Here is a 15,629-nt window from a genome sequence, read left to right as displayed (position 1 = left end):
TAAAAATAAAAGGGTCATTTTCTGGACCATCCCCTATAGTTTTATAGATTTACTTAAATCTACCCTATAGTTTGCATTTTATTCAAACACACCTTATAGTTTGCAACCTGTTTTTTAATCAAATTTCAATTAAGAAATATTTGTTTTGACATATGAATATAGTAACATGATAACCTAACCTAAGTGGAAAATGTTCAAGGGCATGGACCCAAGGTTGTATATTATAAAAGTACCTTAAACTGAGTGAAAATGTCCAAGGATATGGATCTATGGTTGTTTATTCCAAAAGTACTCCTAACACTTTTTTGTATAGAAAATAAAATTGACCAAATAGAGAAAAATAGAGTGGCTGTCCATGTTACACTAATGGCAAAAATAGATTTATTTTGTTTCTTTTCATTAAATTTATTTGAATAGATGTTAGGGTTATACTTGTCATTTTTCACTTTCATCTAATGGAAGGTCGTTTAAGTAAATTGATTGCAAACTATAGGGAATGTTTTAGTAAAACACAAACTTTAGGGTAGGTTTTAGTAAATTTATAAAACTATAGGGGGTGTTTTAACAAATAACCCAAAATAAAACTATTAATAAAAAATAGAATATATAAAATAATACTAAAGACAACATAAAATGCATTCCTTTTTTTTTTGAAAAATCTATGAAACCGAAAAGACATGATACTGAAAGAACTTTGACCAGTCAAAGCATTCTGATAATTTTTTATGGATACTATCTGATACGTCTCGTCTTTTATGATACTTGTTGATTGGCTGTAAGTTTTTCTGGTGTCATAATTGAACATTTTTTTCTTATACATAAGGCCTATTGCATGGAGAAAACATTTTCTGTGGCCATGTGTCACATGGAACCCCAATGAAATTTGAATATATCCGCATTTCAAACAAAAAATAAAAAAAAAATCAGTTGATATGATTAGTTGAATTTAGGGTTAGACTATAATACCGGAAAAAAAAAACGCAAAACCAATCAATCAGCATCATAAAAAGTGGTTACCAATCAAGTGGGTTCTCGTCAAAATTCATGAGAGGTTTTGATTGGTCAAATCCTTTCAGTGGTCATATCTTTCGGGCATCGTATATTTTTCCTTGAATTTATTGCAAATGCTGGTTTTTTTTTTTTTTTTGCATTTTATGGATAGAGGGAGGAGGGGGAGGCTGAGCTGGTTTCCTAGGTTGCTAATCGCATCAAATGCTCTCTTGCTTAATAAATGGGTCAAGACATCAAAACCTATGGATTATACAAGCCCAATTCTTTTTTTTTTTTTTTTATTCCTTGTTATGTACCATTATTAACTTCCCCTGATTCCTTTTTTTCCCAAAATGCTAGTTGTGAGATTTGATTTTACATCAAGGCTGGAACAAACCAATTAATACAGCAGCAAACAAGTCAGCCTTCGGTTGATTCATGATTCATGAACCACTAAAGAGCGTTATGCATATAAAGTTGTTATCATGATTCATGAACATCAATGGCATCACCCAGGCCTAAATAAGTTGAGTTCGACCCTAGCCCATGGGCTGAATTATTCAGCCAAAGGCAGGCCCACGAAGAGATGATACGGACAATCTAGCCATATCAAGGGATTTTGGGCCGAAACTTGACTGATCCATGAGTAAGGATTTACAGGGAAACATCGATAACAACCGACCAAGCATGTTATAATACTCGGGTCATTTTCATGGGCAGACCCGCTCCCATGAAAGAATAAAGAAATAGTGGCATAATTATAGTGATGGTGAAATGAAAATGGTATTAATAGAAACCATCAAGTGAATGAATCTCTCTGCCTCCTTTTTAGGGTGAGAAATCATCAAAATGCCTCACTTATTAAGCTATTTCCAAATTTGAATTGTATTTTTAAAATAATTCTACTCTATAGATTATTAGTATTCCAAGGTGACCAACGAGTTCATTAGGTATTTGCACAGGTAAAGCTTGTCTTGTGGGCGACCCAAGTGTATGGGTCCCCCCTCCCCCCCACCTATCATGACCAGAATCAACTCGAATCGTGATCTCATCATATGCATAAATGTGGATGGTGCAGACTCTTAAAGATCTTGGAGAGTAATAAGGTGTTTGGAACTGTAGGTGTTTATTAAATAAACGTTATTACATAGGTGTCTATTAGCAAAAACCTCATTATGTACATCCATTATGGATGTTTGTAAATGAAAACATTGATTTCTGTGCACTTTTCCCATTTTAGGAAGTTTTATTTTGGAGTTTCTCCTGACAGTTAAGTGTTTATTGGCATTTTTGCTGTTGTAGTGCCTAATGGTGCCTATGTGTCTTAAATGCATTTATTAATTGTTTTTCTCGATTTTACAGCTACATCGAGTACACAACATTTATTCAATAAAGGCCAACAAAACCAAATACATACTAAGTGTCCGTTTGAGAGGTCTTTCAAGATGCAGTTTCTTCTGTTTTGGGCTCAACCCCACATGGAAACCTCTGAAACTGTGTTTGGTGAAAATCTGAAAAACCAATATAGGCTCGACCCCTGCTGTTTCGCTCAGTGGATGCAAATCATGGTTTTTAAAAACGAATCGGTGACTGAACCGGTCAGGATTCTGGTTGCCGATTCAAATGGTCCGACTGTTCGACCCAAACGGCCAGCCCATTTTAACAAAAAAAATTAAAAATTTGAAAAACAGTCAAAACCATTCGAACGGTTCAAATGGTTAACCAGACGGTTCAGCGGTTTGCTGACCAAAATGAACGCTTTTGGGGGAAAAGCGGTTTTGAAAAAAAACGGAACTGGTCAGGTGACCGGTTACCGGTTTTTCCGGTCCAACCATCCGGTCCAGTCCGATTTTGAAAACAGTGATGCAAATCTCCGCAAATTCAGAAGCCGTCCGAAACGGGGCCTAACGCATGGATGAATTGGTTAAAACTTAAAAGTAATTTGATGGTACACAGTTTTTAAGTAGGCCCTATAACCACATTGGGTGCGAGCCAACAGAGTGTGGATCCTAATTGGTGCCCAAGACTGAAACTACCAGCTGTCCAATGTCGTCAGGCCCACAAAAGTTGGCTAATATCCGGTTTGCAAACCAGGAATTGGCTGGCAGTACTTCAACTACTAAGAAAACGTGGGCAACGTCCAATTATAACTTTTTTAGGGATGAATTTACTGGATGAGTTATCTGGGAACGAGAGGTCCTAAGTCACTGAGAATTCTTATACCCATTTTCCCATCTATTTTTACTCCTGGAGCATGTTTATGTTCAGAAATTCAAAAGGGCGGAGCTGGCTTTTGGCAGCTAATACAGATGTAGAAAAAGGCTCCTTAAATGGTGAATAATACAGGGCTGATGATGTGGATTGGATAAGGTCTTCTTTCTGATCTATAGTCTGGATTTGCCACATCATGCCAACTTGGCAGAAGAAAGGGCTCTGGCACCAATTTACAGGAGCTGAGCTGGTTTTTGGGCTGAATCTGCCATGAATACAGGATGATGTATTGATGAAGACATTGGCCTCTTCTTCTCTACCAACCAAATACCATGTGAACATTGCTTATACTGACCATGGTAACCCAAATCCAACGGATTCTAACAGTTTTTGATTTTTAAAGAAAAAAAAATTGAATATGGAATGTGGAAAAAACAAGGATTAATATATACCCTGCTGGATCAAGCTTCAAGTGGTGATAACTAGTTTACTTGTATCATAATATCATAATATTTGAAATTAAAAAGAAAATTCCAAATTATTTTCATATTTAATTATTATTGAAACAATAAAGTCTTCCATATTTATCCATTTTAGTCTACCACATGGTGGGTCTCGAAAATTCTAATTGGATGTTGTACTACATATGATACCATATTGAAATAAATAAATATGAAATTATACATAGACCTGGAGTACCCTGTACCCGATTTCCTATATCTCATGATTTTAACAACCTGCTCTTGACCAAAACCTTCTCACAATTGTTAAAAAATGAGTAATGAATTTGTCAGTTATTTATTTATTGTTCAGCTACTCACTTCATCAAAGCTTTGGTTTTAAGTAAACAAAGGAAAAGCAATGGAAAAAATGTTCTAATAAGAGTTCTTCAAACAGTGATCTCTCTCTCTCTCTCTCTAAGTTAGCTAGCTGTGTCTCTTTGACATTGTTTCAGTTCAGTTTTAACTCGTGCAATATTAATGGCCTTGGGGATAAGCATTCTGACACTCTAAAATTGCTTAATTGAATGGCTTACTGACTTGTATCTTTTAGTGGATAAAATATTCAAGGGTACAGTAATAATAGTTAGATGATAAAATATTCAATGGTACAATAATCTATCCAACTTCAACTTCAATTATTAAGGAACCCACGACCTCTTCATGAAAACTTATTTAGCAAAAGACAAGACAACAAAGCTTTTCAGTTCAGCAAAGGTTCGAAATATAAGTCTCAACCGATATCAGTTTTTGAATCCATTGGTATGTGAAATAAGAGGATTTATTAAGACACGTGACCACTTATGAACAAGAACACCCTTCTTAGAGATACCTTGAGTCAAATCTCAAAGATCGAAACATTTTTAATCTTAGTGAATCGCCCCCTTTGATTGCATATCGCACATATCCATACTTTGAACGTTGAATTTATCCACTTCAGCATTTGTTATTAAATGGGCCCTAATTCGATCATAAGAACCATGAAAGGGTGGTCCACATCAGATTAAGAGAGAAGCTTAATTAGCTGTGAACACGAAACAAAATCCTCTATCAATGTTGTTAGAATCCAATATATCTAACCTTAATGTGGGCTCTAACCTTGATGAAGGATTCCTTAGTTCTTGTTCATCATTTATTTAACCTATAATCTGAAAATGGACCACCCTTTTGATGTGGGATAATCTCATTGGTACATATTAAGTAGACACATTCATCCAAACAAACGTAAAGAGAACTCAACAGAGATATAGCTACTTTGGATGCTCTACAAAGTGAGTTAATCTTTAAATTTCCCATAAATGAAATTGAGTCATTAATGCATTTTTCAGTATCAACTATTTCTCATTTTCTCAAGTATATATAGGGTTCATTTTATAATTTAAATTAGCATTTGAAAAATCATTTTTCAAGTTTCAAAAACAACTCTTTTCTCACTTTTGAAAACAAAGGAACATTTCAAGTAATATTGATAGCTGATTTTTTGGGTGCTCTCTCTGTGCAAAGGGAGACAAGTTGCACCCAAGAGACTGTTCAATGGACTGGACTAGAGAGAGTGCTCTTTTTGTGTATGTTTGTGTGTGGCGGGGCGTGAGAGTGTGTAGGTGTGTGTGGGTGTTTCTGTTCAGTGATCCACAACTACTCCTTTGGCCTTGTCTATACTACAAAGTAAACCCAACTGCCAAGTTGATCTCTGAAGACAAAGCATCACAAGGGGATATCCAAATATCCCACGGGATCGAAAAATAATCAAACCCCTAAGAGAGAGACACATACACAAGGAAGACCAAGCTCTCTCATCTAGAGATTTCCAAAACGATTAATAAAAAATTATTGACATCCCAACAGACTTGATTAGCCAAGAGATTCCTCTCTATCCATCTATCTCTGATCATATATAGCCGTCCATGAGGCCCATGACCCCATTTTCCAAGCTTATAAATTAAGCAAGAAAATGTTAAGAAATAGACCCATATTGCTAAAAAAACCCCATTAATTTACATTAACCCACCAGCTAATCCTATCCACTAAATTAGAAAAAATAAAAAATCCACCCAAACGATGAATTGGTCGTCCTTGAAACATGGTCGGTGCAATTACTGCCCCAAACAAAGTCATGCGTCCATCACCCATCCTTTTCCTTATCATAATTTGTCTCACATATGGGCCTCTCCCCCCATTTTTTTGAAACCAAACAGCGGTCGGTCACATGGACGCATTATTAATGAGCTTCGCGACAATTCCTCTGCACCCATGTTAATGACAGCTAGGCTTGCCTTGTTCAATCTGATTGTATGTACATAGATGATTTTTATCCACGTCATATTCCTCATCCACTATCAAGTGATTCTTATGACTTGGTTTTTTAATTATTATATTATATTCACTTACTTCTGTGTGTGTATATATATATATATATATACATCTTTCCATTGGAGACTTGTGTGTACGTCTGTGATCAAGCCCTCTCTATCTCTCTATCTCTCTCTTTTCTGTCATTCTAGAGTTTAGAGATGGCCGGAATCGCTTTCGGGCGCTTTGATGACTCCTTCAGCGTAGGCTCCCTCAAGGCCTACCTTGCTGAGTTCATCTCCACCTTACTGTTTGTCTTCGCTGGAGTTGGCTCCGCCATAGCTTACAGTTAGTGCTTTTCTCCACCCCCCAAACAAAAGAATCTGTTTATCTTCATTCATTGATGGTCAGGAGCTTTTAAGTGTTTGTGAGAGATGATCTTCATGTCTCCTAATAACTATATATAGGGACAGATGGACTTAACCATGCTGATCATGGGTTAAATATTTGGGTTCCAATGAGTAAATTGTGGCTGTTTAGGGTATGAAGTTGCACTTTCTGCACAGTACTTTTACAGTTTCCGATGTCTGTGATCATGGGCTTGCTCCAACTCTAGGGTTCAAAACTGTAGCAGAAGTTCTTCATATCATCCATCCACGCTTTCCCTTTGTTTGTTTGTCTATTCTTTTGTTTTGTTATTTGTGGGGGAAGGGGGTTTGGTCAACAATTATTTAAATATATTTGTTGCTAAAAGTACGTAATATTAAGTTAGTTTGGTAGAAAGAAAAATAGCAACTGAAGTGGCTTCTTGTGTATAATTGCAGACAAGTTAACATCAAACTCCGCCCTCGACCCTGCTGGACTTGTAGCCATCGCTGTCTGTCATGGGTTCGCCCTCTTTGTTGCCGTCTCAGTTGGCGCTAACATCTCCGGTGGCCATGTTAACCCAGCTGTGACCTTCGGGCTGGCTCTCGGTGGCCAGATTACCATCCTCACAGGAATCTTCTACTGGATTGCTCAGCTGGTTGGAGCCATTGTAGCATGCTTCCTCCTCAAGGCAGTCACAGGAGGCTTGGTAAGATTAAAACATAAACAGAGAGAGAGAGAGAGAGAGAGAGAGATTGAACGTGGATTAATTAATTGTTCTTAGAGAAGTCATCTGAATATCTGATCCACCTGTTTTTATTTCCAGACAATTCCCACCCACGGTGTTGCAGCGGGAGTTGGAGCCTTTGAAGGTGTTGTTTTTGAGATTGTGATCACATTCGCTCTGGTCTACACGGTTTACGCCACGGCTGCCGACCCTAAGAAGGGCTCCTTGGGCATCATCGCACCTATCGCCATTGGGTTCATCGTGGGTGCCAACATCTTGGCAGCCGGGCCCTTCTCTGGTGGCTCCATGAACCCTGCTCGATCCTTCGGCCCCGCCGTGGCGAGCGGAGACTTCAAGGGCAACTGGGTCTACTGGGTTGGTCCCCTCATTGGCGGAGGCTTGGCCGGCCTCATCTATGGCAATGTGTTCATGAGCACTGACCATGCTCCTATCTCCAGTAGCGAATTCTAAATCCAATTTGATTGAGTTACAAGACTGAAATCAATTCTTGCTGTTCCAATCCATTGTCTTAATTTGTAATAATGGAAGGATTAGAAGCTTCTGCTCTTCTATTCCTTTTATTCTTTGTGATCAGTAGTGATCTGCTGCTTTCATTTTGGCCTGTATGTAGCTGTAAAGCCTTGTGTAGTAAATGTTGGTTTTCAAGTTCAACTACAGTGGATGAAAACTAGTGATGTGCATCGTGCAGTGCAGCTGTGAGCCATCCTCTTGTGATCATTTGATTTTCTTGATTTTCCACTTTTTCTTGCATCATCTGTGCTTGTTTTGGGTGGACATCTTTTTTCATTTTCTTTTCTTGTGGGCCAACTCTTAGCTTGCAAAATTGATGCTAGTACTGGTGTCTGTATATTTTGGAATATGCAAATAATGACTATGATGCACTGGTAAATTAAAGGGGGAGTGAATGGACGGACCTACCAATAGTCAATAGATGGTACACTCTACACTAATTGGCCCGAGTCCCTGATTAAACTTAACAAGGTTATTCTGTGGTTTCTATCTCATGCTCAGAACCATCTCTCCTTCTGGCCCATCCATCCAGGCTGCCCATTTCCCCACTTTTTCTTTGTTGGGATGACATGGGCTGTGGGGCTACTGCACCCATATTTGCTGTCTGGAGCCCTCGTAACTTACCGACGATAAGATCCTGTTTTTGTTTTTGAAATTGTCAAATCAGTTGAAAAGCAAACTCTATGTGCTTTTATTTGATACATGTTTTTTGAAATCATCAAAATTATAATTTTCAAAAATAAAACAAGTTTTGTAATATAATTATTATCACTATCCATGCTTTATCTCAACTACATGGAATCGATTACATCAATCACGTTTCATCAATCCATTCTATTTAAAGTCATATTTGCTGTTAATTTGTGAATCATAATATTAAATAATTAGATGAAAACATATTTTATGAATTAAAAATTTAAAAACATATTTTTGGTTTCATCAGTTTGCAAAAGAAGAACAACATATAAAAATAAGAACATATGTTATATGTTCCTATTTTAAGAACTGGTTGTTTTTAAATCAGAATTTTATTTATTTATTTATTTATTTATTTTGGGGGGGGTTCTGGAACTCACAGTTACAACAAAAAAAAAAATACAATTTACATTGAATAACGCTCCCTATAACTGCATATAATAAAAATCTAAGATTGCTTCAATTTATGGGACCCATTTAGTTGAGGTCCTTTTCCCCTAAATATGAGATTCCTGGCAATTTATTGGCCCAAAAATCTCCTCGTGGCAATAAAATCTTTTCATCCTCTCCCTTTCTGCTTAACTTTTGTGTCCATATTTCTATGAAATCTTCATTGGCACATATTTTTATTATTTTTATTATTATTATTATTATTATTATTATTATTATTATTATTATTATAAAGAAAGAAATCAACATCAAGGGTTGTTTTGGGTGATTCTCATGATCTTAGTTTCTGGCTCCATCCTGATGGAGTTGGGGTAGAAGACAAATATTCAAAAGGATACATGTCCAGCTAGCCATAGATCATATTAGAGCTACATTTTCATGTCCCCACCTTCCAGAAATTGAAGGATTTTCAACATTTTGAGGCCTCAATTATTAGTGACCTGATTTCAAAACAAGTTCAAATATGGTGGCACTGAAAAACTTCTACTTTTTCTATCCACAAAAAAAGAAAAAGGCGCATGGTATAAAGCCAAGACCGTGAAAAACTATCTGATACCATCTCAAAAAATCGTTCAATTTAAAAGTTTAAGCTGTTAAATGCAGTTTTTAGTAAGTTTTTATTCATAAATAATATATATCTCCGGATTTTTCCTTAGATTTTATTTTTAATACTTTTTTATGCTATGAAATTTTCATTTATCATATTTGCATCATTTAAGCTTCTGTTTGTTTACAATATAATTTCGTTTGTGTTAGTATAATGTATGTGGTTACAACTGAAAATGCTTAAATTCTATTTCACTTTTGTTTTGGATTTTGCTTTATTTCATTTAGGTTTTTGTTTCACTTAATTGGCACCTGCAAACAAACAAAACAGAGTAAAAATTAAAATAAAAAGGAATGAATATTTGTATTCAATTCATTTGCACTTTTTATGGTTTTTCACCGTTACAAATGAAATTGCAAACAAACTAGGGCTAAAGAAGGAAAAAAAAAGGGAAAGAAAAAGTAAAGATCGATGTATTTTAAATTTTCTAGCAGGACCAAATATGGGCTTAGTACTTCCTAAGTTTGAGACACTGGCCACTCTTTTAATTACAACCCTATTTCCAGCAAAAGCTCGAAAGGGGCGCTTTACAAATACATCCACTGTGCATTGGGATCATCTCCCATGAATAATAACTAATAAGTACGAGAGATGTTTACAATGCATGACAAGATGTGCATATGAGGTTGGTGTGAGGCGCCCTATGTGAGGAGCAGATCCGATCTCCCTCTTGATAATAGGAAATAGAAGAAGAAAATAAAGCACACACACATATATATATATATATATATATATATATATATATATATATATATATATGTAAGGAGCATTTTTTGAGAAGAGGGAAAGCTGAAAAAGACTTTCCATCCATAATTGTGCAAGTTTATGATGGACGAATTTGTAATTCATAAGTTCAAATCAGCTCCTCACGAGTTGCCCCCCACAACATCCCACAGAACATCCCCGCCATGTATTGGGAACATCTCCTGATGATGACATCATCATTTTTGGTATTATCATCGGGAGGTGTTCCTAATACACGGCAGGGATGTTCTGTAGGACGTTGTGGAGGGAAGTCTTGTGGGGGGCTGATTTGGTCTCCTAATTCCTAGGCAAGAGTAAAGAAAACAAATCTTTAGATGTACGGGCAAGTTATGACTTATGAGGTGTCAATTGGACTGGAATTGTTTCAATCCGATTCAGTCTAATGTAAGTCCATTACAAAATGGACCAGGTCCAATCCAATCCGATGAATATTTAGGATCGGTCCAATTCAATGTTTGGACCATCCAATCTATTCAAATTCATTTTAATTTAGATTGGTTTTAACCCAAACCCATTCCATTGACACCTATATTATTATTTTATATCAATATACCAGATATTGGCATAACCCAACCCAATCCAATATAAATTTATTATGAACGGACCAGGTGCAATTCAATCCAATATGGTTTGTTAGTCCATTCAATCCATCCATCACCGGTCCATTTAACACCCTTGCCACAAGTTTATCATTTCGAGATCGGTGAAACCAAAAGGGGAAATTATCTGATTATATTTATCCATAAAATAGATGGAACAAAAGCTATTTCTCAAAGATATGTCATTACGTTGATATGCTTCTTCATTTGGTTTCTTTAGGCAGCATGATAGAGGTTCTCTTTCTCCCTGTTTCTCTCTCTCTCTCTCTCTCTCTCTCTCTAAACTGATTCTGTCACTACAGTGTTCAAAATAATATGGTCAAGGAATTGTGTTCTCTATTCATTCCGTGGTTAATTTGAACGAGCCTTACCGTGGCCTCAAAAAGAATACAGTTTTTGATTGGTTGTTCCCTATGAAAATTTGAAAAATGACAGAGGGTGAAAAAGTCTTTTCATCTATTTCATCAAATTTAACGGTGTTTTATTACAACAAGGGAGGTTTTAGTCCTACGACAAAAAAAGGGGAGGTATAATTACTTATCGGAAACTTCAAGGGAGGTTTAAGTCTTTTGCCCTAAATAAATTATCAATTGATAATATCCAAAAATCACGAACAGAAAATCACTTTCTTACAGAATTTTTGACACCGCATTTCTGGAAATTTTTGAAAAGACTATTAACGACCTTGTTTTATAACTTGTTGGGCTAATTTGGTTGTTTAGCAAGAGTCAAATTAAGTCATGGACCTTTCGTTGCACACAAAAAGCCCATGGTATTATTAGCCTATAAAACCAATAATTACAATTGGCACTTTAACCTGTTTGGTTTGGAATAGGGCTTTGGAATTCAAATGGGCCATTCCGATTTTAATTGTTTGGCTGGGATAATCGGAATTCCATTCCCGTAGAATGCTCTTCCCCTTCCTTGTGAATAATGTCCCATTCCAGTTGATTTTAATTTTCATTCTAATTCATGTCTGAATTATATATTATTAGAAATTTAGTAGAAACTAAAGAATCAATTTTTTATACTACATCGTCATTTGGTTTGCTTCTAAGTGGTCGATGACTCAGGCCGAAGTAGAGAACTTTAGCTGCTGAGCTGAATCGAGCTGGGTAAGCTAGGTGACAAGCTGACTATAGTGCCAAGCTGACCAAGTGGCGAGTTGCCTGTGAGGTGCCAGGCTGACCAGGTGCCGAGCTTCCTGTGAGGTGTCAGGCTACCTAGGTGGCAAACTGGATTGATGAACTTCGTTGCTCTTTAGAGACCTGCAATGAACCAAATGTCAAAGGACCTGTGGTGGCTAACTCGGCGAGGTCGCTCCGATGCTTAAGTCAGTACTCACATGGTAGACTGCGAGCTAAAAATCACAAAGTCTGAGATCTAGAACTTGCTTACTTGCTTGCTTCTCACTTGCCCCCGTACTGTCATTGGGGTTGGTGCCTTTATATAGGCCTTGTTCACGTGCCGCCTTGAGATCTCCAGGAGGTCGTGTCTATCTAGTCCAAGATCCTCAGAGGTAACTACTATGCACGTTGACTATCTTCCGGAATGAGGGCCAACCTCTAAGGATCGTGGGATATGCATGTCGAATTTGTCGGCGAGCATGTCTCACAGGTCGCCAGGCCAACGCATGTGCCAGGTCGACGCCTGGGCCAGGCCGCCAGGCTGGATACCACCAACTTGGCAAGTTGTTGCCTAAGTTGTTCTGCATGTCACCAAGTTATTCTGAGGTGCCATGTGTCACAATGTCATTGGAGGGACAAATCCACCCTCATCACAGACCACTATATACAGTTAGTGAATACTATGTCGAACAACAGGTTGGCTTTGGGTAGGTACTCATATATAGTTTAATTAACCGAATCGTGGCTATATTTTTAAAATTGAACCTGAAGAATCAATTTTTTGTAGTAACTCGTCGTTTGATCTACTTCCAAGTGGCCGATGACTCAAGCCGAAGCAGAGAACTTTGGCTACCGAGCTGAGTTGAGCTGGGTAGGCTAGGTGGCGAGTTGACTATAGTGTCGAGATGCCTATGAGGTGCCAAGCTGACCAGGTGGCGAGCTGCCTGTGAGGTGCCGGGCTGACCAGGTGACGAGCTGCCTGTGAGATGTCAGGTTGTCTAGGTGGCAAGCTGGATTGATGAGCTTCGTTGCTCTTTAGAACTTGCTTCTCACTTGCCCCCTTGTTGTCATTGGGGTTGGTGCCTTTATATAGGCCTTGCTCACGTACCGCCCTTGAGATCTCTGGGAGGTCATGTCTAACTTGTCCAAGATCCTCAGAGGTAACTACCATGCACGTTGACCATCCTCCGGAATGAGGGCCAACCTCCAAGGATTGTGGGGTATGCATGCCAAATTTGTCGGCGAGCACGACTCGCAGGTCACTAGGTCGGTGCATGTGTCAGGTCGGCGTCTGGGCCAGGCCGCTAGGTTGGACACCATCAACTTGGCAAATTGTTGCCTAAGTGATTTTGGGTATCACCTAATTGTTCTGAGGTGCCATGTGTCACAATGTCATTGGAGTGTCAAATCCGCCCTCATCAAAAACCATTTTAATTCTGATTTTGATGTAAACTAAACAAACCCTTAATATATTACTCATTATTTCTCCATTTTCAATGGCATAGACTTGGTTGAAGCGTTTAGTAGACTTTGTTGTAACGTTGTAATTCAGCTTAGAAGACAACAAAATATAAACTAAAAAGCATGATGAGGATTCATTTTTCATTGAATGTTAAATTCACATTATTCAATTATGATGATGATGGAATGTAATTATATTAATTGGAGACTTGAAATCTTTTATTTTGTAACAACAGAGTATTTATTGAGGGAATCAGGACGCATCAATGAATTGGGCTCCTTGGAAGCAAGGAGAAAGCGTTCATTTTCCTTTCCAAGTTTCAACTACCCAAACCATACAAAAAGACAACTTCATTTATACATGAAGAAGGTTCATTTCTTTAAAAAATGCAGGCAATTAGATTTGGTGGGTCATACCGTCATACTTTAGTTAAACCTTCTCTGGACACGATTAAGGGTCTTTGCAAGTTTGGGCTGATTTGGTCGTTGGTCCTGTTCGACGAAATTTTACTGAATCATGCAAACGAAGACGGCAAACTACGCTTTGAGGTCTGTCGTCATACACGCAGAGAGAGAGAGAGAGAGAGAGAGAGAGAGAGAGAGTTTCTAAAAAAATGTCAAGCTGCACTTTAGTTTCATACTTCAGTTTTCAGTAAGCTTCACTGCCCACCCAAAGACATGAACCCTATAGAACAATGTGTTACACATAGTGGCTAGGTTCGGACGTCTGGAGCTGGCTTCGGAGATCATCAAGCTAGGGCCGAAGATGGTGTGGGAAGAAAACGAGAAGGGCGAAACCCCATTGTACGAAGCATGTCGTGAAGGACACGTTAATTTGATAGAGCTGCTGTTGGAGACGGAACCTTGGGTTGCTGCCCGGCCGGCTGAACGGCGATGGCGAGAGCGTGCTCTCTGTGCCCTGTAGCCATGGGCAGCTCAGTGTAGTGGAGCATCTGTTGAGTTACAGATAGCTGCTATTGCTGGAAGAGGATGGAGGAACAACAACTACTTCTTTCACGTTGCAGCATCAGCGGGGCATGTAGGTAAGTGGAGCAACTCTTATCTGCTTAATCCTCATATATGGGCTAAAGGGTACTCGCTCTAACATGTTTCATCTTCTATCACCATTTGATTTGCTAGTGATACGGGTCTTTAATTCAAACTTTCAAAGAATGTATGGACCATTGCTTAGGCCCATTTTCAAGCTTCCCCCCCACCCTGTTGGGCCCAAAGTTATTGTACGTAATGGGGCCCATATATAGTCCAACAAACATAAACTATTTTTTAATTATCTCTTAGACCCCGTTTGTTTTCATTTATTTGGGTAAAGGAGGGAAACAGAACTTTCAAAGGGTAGATATGCAAACTTATCCATCCTCGAAGAGGGTATTGGTTATCCGGGTTTTTCATACTCTATAAAAAATTCGCTTACCATGGAATCCAATATAGCATTGTAAAAAACGCAGGATATAGTCAATTAACTGGTTGACCAATTTACCCCCGCAGGGTATACCAATACAACAAACGGACCCTTATTATTGTATCACTACATGGCTGCAGAGATTTGTAAAGGAAATACTAAATGTACGCCCTGATTTTTTGCATGCAAAAGGGATTTACATGGATGTTCTCCCTTGCACCATGCAGCAAAGGTCATTTAGAGGTAACCATAGAGCTTTTAAAGCTTCACCCTGACCTCTCATCCTTGCAAGACAAGGAGGGAAGAAGGCCTCCCCATTCCGCTGCAAACTGCAATCAAATGAAGAGTTAGGCCCCGTTTGGTTCATAGGAATAGGGGTTCGGAATTGGAATGGTCCATTTCCATTCCAACTGTTTGATTGGATAGAATCAGAATCTCATTTTCATTCTTATTAGAATGACATTTTCGTATTTGAGGGAATGGCCATTCCTTGCCCCTCCCTTGGAATGAAATCTCATTCCTGCTTATTTTAATTTCCATTCTCTGAACCGAACAAATTATAGGAATTGAACATTTCAATTCCAATTCCAAAGGATTTTGATTCAGATTCCATTCCCATTCCGACAGCTGATCAAACAGACCCTTAATGTCATTGACGAAATCCTTTCAAAAGCCTGGAATCAGCCAAGATGCTAACGAAACACGGAGAAACAGTTTTACATCTGGGCGTCAAGAATAACCAGTACGAGGCGATCAGGTACTTGGTGGAGACCCTCGAAATCACCGACCTTGTAAGCTTGCCGGACAACGACGGAAACACCATTTTACACATTGCTTCTGGCTGGACAACTAAAAGCAGTAAGTTCTCTTCCATGGTTAATTGGTCTGTA

General features: G+C 38.3%; 1 protein-coding gene across 1 annotated transcript; it reads left to right on the top strand.

Annotated features, from left to right (window-relative positions):
* Positions 1 to 6,132: 6,132 nt before the first annotated feature.
* LOC148869087 (aquaporin TIP2-1) lies at positions 6,133 to 7,755 on the top strand. Its single transcript, XM_088971104.1, has 3 exons — positions 6,133 to 6,338; positions 6,815 to 7,065; positions 7,183 to 7,755. The coding sequence occupies exons 1-3, from the start codon at positions 6,212 to 6,214 to the stop codon at positions 7,552 to 7,554; spliced, it is 750 nt and encodes a 249-aa protein (XP_088827230.1). The 5' UTR covers positions 6,133 to 6,211; the 3' UTR covers positions 7,555 to 7,755.
* The last annotated feature ends 7,874 nt before the right edge of the window (positions 7,756 to 15,629 follow it).

This window comes from Nelumbo lutea, chromosome 2 (assembly GCF_056320005.1).
Source record: "Nelumbo lutea isolate HS-2025 chromosome 2, American lotus-T2T, whole genome shotgun sequence".
Lineage (NCBI taxonomy): Eukaryota > Viridiplantae > Streptophyta > Magnoliopsida > Proteales > Nelumbonaceae > Nelumbo > Nelumbo lutea.
This window is presented reverse-complemented; position numbering and strand designations above follow the sequence as displayed.

Excerpts from the sequence above, each read along its gene's own strand:
- LOC148869087 (XM_088971104.1), top strand. The coding sequence starts at position 6,212 with ATGGCCGGAATCGCTTTCGGGCGCTTTGATGACTCCTTCAGCGTAGGC. Across the intron at positions 6,339-6,814 it reads TGGCTCCGCCATAGCTTACA|ACAAGTTAACATCAAACTCC; the intron begins GTTAGTGCTTTT and ends GTATAATTGCAG. Across the intron at positions 7,066-7,182 it reads AGGCAGTCACAGGAGGCTTG|ACAATTCCCACCCACGGTGT; the intron begins GTAAGATTAAAA and ends TTTTATTTCCAG.